The sequence below is a fragment of the Poecilia mexicana genome, unplaced genomic scaffold, assembly GCF_051168715.1.
Source record: "Poecilia mexicana isolate PSO_F unplaced genomic scaffold, ASM5116871v1 scaffold_13, whole genome shotgun sequence".
Classification (NCBI taxonomy): Eukaryota; Metazoa; Chordata; class Actinopteri; order Cyprinodontiformes; family Poeciliidae; genus Poecilia; species Poecilia mexicana.
This window is the reverse complement of record NW_028263382.1, coordinates 6658752-6665532: the sequence shown is the minus strand read 5'-3', so window position 1 is coordinate 6665532 and position 6781 is coordinate 6658752. Positions and strand designations below refer to the sequence as shown.

Below are 6781 nucleotides of genomic sequence, written 5' to 3'. Positions count from 1 at the left end.
TAAGACAAAACTAACTTCAGCAAAATTTAGGAGTTATTTTATGTCAGTTACTCCTTAATATTTACTAAAAAAAGTTCTTGTTAGATTATTTTATTTATAACGAGACATTTTTCCCACGTTATAATGGAAAAACTCCTGCCTGTGAAACTAGAACTTTTTAATTAATATTAAGCAATTATTCGCTTAAAACAAGCTGAAAAGTTAGTTGTAATTTAATTTTGTCTGATTGTTGAGCTGTACACCAGACTAAATATACTATAACATGAAAACATTTTCACTGAAAGAAGCAAACAAGAAAAACCGAAACAGGCATGAACATTATGTTTTATCTTTATTTTAACATTTTATCAGTCCTGGAAACAAAGTTGGGTCTGCGTTCGTCACTGAGACGTTGCCATGATGCTGGAAACACCTGCAGGAGAAAAACTGAAAATTAAAAACAGAAACGCAGAGACTTTTAATAAATCCCAATAAACCTAAAATAACATTTTAGTTCAGTAAATTCAGGAGGTTTAGCAGCTTGCAGTGCCGAGGCGGAGCGACATCAGCAGTAATATTATTAAATTCTGTCACAATAAACAATAAATTTATCAGTTAATCAGATGATAAATTAAAATGAATGAATAATTTCCATTTGCATGATTGTTTGTGTCGTTTGGTTAATCTTTATAGAGATGCCATTTAGGAAATGCTCCAAACATTTGATCCAGGATAAAGTAGTTAGTTTGTTTTCCTGCTTGATGATTATTATTAATAATATGGTTTAAAGTGCAATTTTGTTTACAGAGACTTAATAATCCATTTTATTTACTGTTTTTCTTGTTTTCTTTATTTTGGATATTAATTAGTTCCAAAGTTAAATGTTATTTGAAAATTAAAGTATTTAGATATTTAAAACGATGTAGTTGCATCATTATGCTTTTAAAAGCAGAAAACAGCGTCTGCAGTCAGAGACTAGTACTGTAGCACAGACTGCTACAGGAGATCTTTTCTGCCTTTCTACAATAACTGACGAATCAAAATAAATAAAAATGCTGATTTAAATTCTGGGTCGCTATAAAAACATTTACAACTGGACTCATTTGGTGACTTTAAAAGTAAACCAGGCAGCTGGACACTCGCGGGTCAGAAAAGACGAGCCAACGCAGAGCCACTCACTCTCGAAGTCGATCTTCTCCACGATGTTTTTGGGCTTGATGCTCTCCTCCTGGTTGTAGATGAAGATCTGTCCATCCTCGTTCTCCGTCCAGCCGTATTTATTCATCCACACCTTCAGCTGCGTGTCTGCACCAAACAGGAACAAACTCCAGCTTTCAGTGACGCCAAGAATCCTGACAATTCATCCATTTTTATGCCCATTCATCGTTTAAAACTGTTCATTATTTTCATTAATGATTGGATACAAGAGGTGCTCACTTTGAGATTTTCTTTTACAGAATCTTAATTACAGCTCTGAGCATGTTGTTGTTTCAGCAACTGAACTTTTTTGAGTCTGAAAACTCAACGATAGTCAACGATTAATCAGTTTCTAAATTAGTCGACAATTATTTCAATAATCAATTAATCAACTATTATCTAAACTAAACATGACAAAAAAGGCTGATCTCCAGAGGAAAACCAGTGAAACGTAGCAGTGCGTTCTCACCCAGTGGGTCTCCCAGCATCTCAGCCAGCAGCTGCCGGTCGATGGTCTGGTAGGTGATTCCCACAACATGGCAGATGACTGAGGAGCAGGACGATTATTTATGACTTACTGCTTTTATTTTCCAAAGGAAACTTGAATTACAAGAAAAAAAATCCCACTGCTGAGTCAGAAAATGAAACTCACATTTCCGAACTGAGTCCTCGAAACCAGTGATGCCGTCGATGAGCTCCCTGTTCTCCTCCAGACTCGTCTGACGGAGACAAAACCATCACATTCCAACATCTTAGATATTAATTAAAGTAGGATCAGTTTTATTGATTAATCAAAACTTTCTGTTTTCAACATTAAAGTTTTGGAAAAAATAGATTTTTTTGGCAGGAATGTGATACCATACAATGGGACCAGGATCCCAAAACCCAACCAGATATTGTCAAAATGGTCCAGTCAAAGCCCACACATAAACTTGATAGAATGTGGTGATCAGGAGGAGCTGGGTGTGTTTGGGAGCCGTACCCAGAAGCTCTGGAAGTGGCAGGTTTCCAGCAGGTTCCCCAGGTAGAGGATCTGTCTGATGGGTCGCTCCTCCTGCTGCGACACCGTAGTCAAGGAAACGCCCCGCTCACCCCAACACAGAGCCACAACATCAGCACATTCAGCCTAGAGCTAACCATTATTTTACCCGTCAATTATTCTGACGATTCATCCGTTATTCTGATAATTAACCAATTATTCTGATGATTAATCGATTGATCTGGCGATTAATCAGTTAGCCAAATTGGCACATTTTTCATGTTATTTATTTAACCATGTAAGCTTTTTGTATTCTATATTAGAAATGCAGTAAAAGATGCAAATAACTATTAATCTACTAATTTTTTAAAATAAGAAAATAAACATTTTATTGGCTAAAATGCAATAACAACGTTCCTTTAGAGAATCCTGCAACATTTGTAGCAGAGGATGCATCCGCAGTTGAAAAAATACTTCTAACACCAACATGTGACTTTTTTCTTTTTTTACAGAGTTTGAACCAGGTGAAGCTAAACTTCCACTTGAGTTCTGGGTTGAACATATTTACAGACAAAGAAGGTTTTTTTTAATCTGAAATACAAAATGTGTCGATTTATCATACAGTTTTGGGTTTTTTACTGCTTCAAATATGTTGTTCGTTCAGCAACGATTCCAGCAAATTATAACGATTTACTGATTATTAACCTAGCTGACAATTATTTCAACAATTGATTAATCATGATTAATTGTTTCAGCTCTAATTCGTATATCTAACACCAAAACGTCTCACTTTGCTCAAACTTTCAATAAAAGTAAAAACATAAAACAAAAATATGAAGACATGAAAATGCACCAAAGGGATACGTGTGTTTGGTCGATCATACACTTGCAGAGGGTGAAGTCGGTGTGTGGCAGGTTGGTCAGCGCCTTGAGCAGAATCTGTGAGGTCACTGTAGTCTGGAAGTAAGCTGGATTAAACTGGTATCTGTGGGCGAAACAATTAATCCATCAGATAAAAGAATTTACAGAAAAATAAAGCAACGGTTTAGCTGCCAAACCGTCTCTTCCTGTACAAGCAGGTAACAGTTTAAAGGTATATTTGTAAAGACTAAACTAACTTTGTCAGTTTTTGAGCAGCTTTACTGACATTATTTGCCTCAGTAATTATCACACAATAACAAATGAAACAACAAACTAGCAAAACTTCTTCCTGTTTAATCTACAGCAGGGTGTCCAAACTTTTACATGAACTATCCTAAAAGCAAAATATAAATATTTTCTGCTCATTTCTGGCTTGATTACTATTCTGTGTTGTTCTTTGATCAAATGGTCCTTTTTGAGTTTGTATACTCCAATTACCAACTGATGATATTAATAATTGATTAATCACGATTAATCAACCCTAAAATGCTGAGTATATTTAGCCAAGTTTATTAAATCAAATAAAAGTTGATTTGGATGCAGCAAAGTCAGCTTTTCAGTAAAAGTCTCTGGATAGACGTGGCTCTACTTATTATAAAAGCTTAGTTATAATATTTTGTGTTGTACTTAACATTTTCCATTGTAAGAAAATTATATTGGTAATAATTTTACCCTGATTTAAAATAAAAAGTCTCCATCTAAAGTCTATAAAAACGACCAAGTTACAAACAGCAAAATATGTCAAACTGTGGTAGATGCAGGTAGAGCTGGAGATTGGAACGCGTTTCCAGAACCGACTTCAGATGATTCTGGACAGCCAGGTAACGTTTCAGGTGTCTGAGTCCCAAACAGCCCAGGTTTCACTTACAGCTTCAGCACAGCCAGGTTTGCCTCCAGATCATAGGCGTTCTCCCGAGCTTGTGTCTCCACGTAGCGCTCCAGCGTGGTCAGGTTCTCTGGGTTGTACCTGTGAAGTTGGTACCTTTAGTTTACTGATGAAGAATATTCAACTTTATGCATTTTTTCAACATAATGTCAGTTTAAATTTAAATTGCTTTTTAGTTTTCTTATCTTCTTTAGACTTCTTAGACATTTACGATTATGTTTATGTGGCCACATAAATAGCTATGCTGGGTCGGATTTGGCCCGCGGGCCTTAATTTTGACACATTTAGCTAAAATGTTGGTTTTGCTTAACTCGAAAATAAATAAATATCAAAAAAGGCACTTTGTATTTCACTGGTCTTTTCCTCATATTAACAGTAGCTTGATGATCCGAGACATTGAACTGCGACCCTTTACTCTTTCAAAATAAAACCACAATCCGTTCCAGTTAATTGCTCTGCTAACACATAATGTGTCCCGTTAACACATCACGGGTTTACTGTCAATATGAGATGTAAACCATAATAAAGACAACTAACTGATGGCTTAGCCGTAACAACAATATTGAAGGCAGTGAATAGCGTCAAAAACAGGCTATGCTAATGTTAGCTCCGCCGGGTTGATCGAGTCGTTCTCGGATCATTCGTACCTATCGATTCCTCGCAGGAGTTTCCCCACGTTCGCCCTCATCTGCTCGAAGGTTGAAGCCATTTGGTCCGAAGTTTAACTGATGATTTTAACGTCAAATTAACCTTAATTTCACACGTGGGCCAGAAAGCAGAAAAGACACCGGGGCGGAGGGAGAAAAGGGTCGGACCGGAAACACCAGGGACAGGAAGACACCAAGGAAGTAAGTAAAACGTATGACCAATTTGTTTAAAACATCACGTAGTTTTCAAAACCAATTTTTATCCATATTAATTATACAACTAAGTCTAACAACATACAGTAAAATACCGAAAACATTGCTTATATCATTTATCTACCTGTTAAAAATTAAAATAAATATAAATTATTATAGAAATATTAGTTTTTATGTTGGTGTTTATAGTTCCAGGTTTGGAATGGTAGATTTGGAAATTATGTCCCACTCAAAAGAAACTGGTTACAGTAACAAGTTTAAAATCTAGTTACTTTGCTTTTTTTTGGGGGGGGTGGGGGGGAATTCTAATGTCTAAGTTCAAAAGATGGATAAATCGTTGAGAATGCTTCTTGGCATGTCTGCGGTTGTCCAAATTCAAAATGGCCGCCATATTGACAAACTTTTTTCACTCGCATAGTATCTATTACTAAACGGTTTTCTTTAGTGTTTAACAAATAAAATGTAAATTGATGTATTGCTGTTGTCTAGTGTTGCTTAGTTAGCCTGTGAAAAATCTGGAAATTTTTTTGTTTTACTAATGAAAACCAAAACAAACAAACAAACAAACAAACACAGCAAACCAACCTGGCCAGAGTTACAGCTGTATTTGACTCTGGTTAAATTCTGAATTAAATGTGATTAATCCAACTTTTTTGGAAAGCTGAGTTCAGTTTCCATACAAGAGCTTGTTGACATTACCACCAGACCTACAGAATCAATAAATCTCTTAAATAGTAGCAAAAATATCTTAAAATCAATTCATTATTCTCCAATTTAAGGAAAAGTTTAAGAACATATTAAAATGACCCATGCTTGTTGCTCATTGTGGAATTATAAACTTTGACCGATGATTGCAATTTTTCTAGAAAAATTTTAACTATTGAAACTCAGAAATGTCCTTGTTTTTCTAGAAAATTTGAGAAGATAATAGAAAACAAGTTTAGTCTAGCAAATGTTTTATTTTAAGCTAAAAAAAATGATTGATTCTAGAACAGTTCTGAGAATAAACTAAAAGTTTGAGTTATTTTAGCGGAACTGTACTCCTTTCTTCTACCTACAATGACCCCAATACGTTGAAAATGCATCAGCCGAGTAGGTGCATATGTCTGAGCAGCAGGGGGCGCTCTGAGTCCAAGGCGGCACTGACTCCTGCAGAGATCTGCTGACACGCCCTGAACGAGAAGAGAAGCTGCTGATGCATTTCGGACGAGCAGGAATAGATTTTCTGATAGTACAACATGCTGAGGAGATGGCAGAGTTAGAGCCCGGGAGATCAGCGGCGTGATGTGTTGACATGAATAAAAGATGAGCTGCTGCTGTGTAAATGTAAAGCTTTAGAGGAATGGCAGCTGCAGAGAGAGACCCGGTTTGTCCCGCGGTTGCAGCGCGGTGCTCCGTGAACCCAAGCCCGCTGACAGAGAGGGGCCGCAGGCATCAGTCAGGACACGCACGACTGCACACCGTATGATGCAGGAGCCGAATCCTGGGCAGAAGCTGTAATTCATCTCCTTTAAAATGCGGCTGAAGCATCGTGATTAACCGATTATTTAAATAATCGAAATAATTGATTAATCATTAACTGGAGGGAGAAATTAAAGGTAATTTCCTGAAACTCAGAGCAGCAATTAAGCCAAAACTGGACAAAATATAAACATTTAGCTGTGAAGATGATAATAACAACCTTCTTTGTAGATATATTCTACCCACAAAGCCTCACTTGGCTTCTCCTGGTTTAAATTCTGTAAAAAAAATAATCTATTTACCACCTTTTTCTATCCAATCATTAAACTTAAGACTAGCGGCAGCAATTAGCAAACACCTGGTGGAACTGCACCTGCTGAGCTTTGGCTGTAAAGGCATAATGAGAAGCATTGTTGTGATGATGTGTAGGAAAGAGCTTCTTAAAGAGACAGAGGCCTCAAATTGCAAAGTTTTTTTAAGTTATGTTTTATAAATACA

The 6781-nt window shown here is 36.6% G+C and overlaps 1 protein-coding gene across 2 annotated transcripts; it reads right to left on the bottom strand.

Moving 5' to 3' along the window:
• Positions 1–312: 312 nt before the first annotated feature.
• Positions 313–4786, bottom strand: eif3k (eukaryotic translation initiation factor 3, subunit K). Of its 2 annotated transcripts, none has more exons than XM_014995532.2 (8): positions 4610–4786; positions 3945–4043; positions 3020–3140; positions 2159–2236; positions 1829–1895; positions 1646–1723; positions 1159–1284; positions 313–412 (listed from the first exon to the last, which is right to left on the bottom strand). In XM_014995532.2, the coding sequence occupies exons 1-8, from the start codon at positions 4669–4671 to the stop codon at positions 381–383; spliced, it is 663 nt and encodes a 220-aa protein (XP_014851018.1). In that variant the 5' UTR covers positions 4672–4786; the 3' UTR covers positions 313–380. The 2 variants fall into 2 exon arrangements, with proteins under 2 accessions (XP_014851018.1, XP_014851019.1); XM_014995533.2 differs by having other exon boundaries at positions 2159–2233.
• Between the last annotated feature and the right edge of the window lie 1995 nt (positions 4787–6781).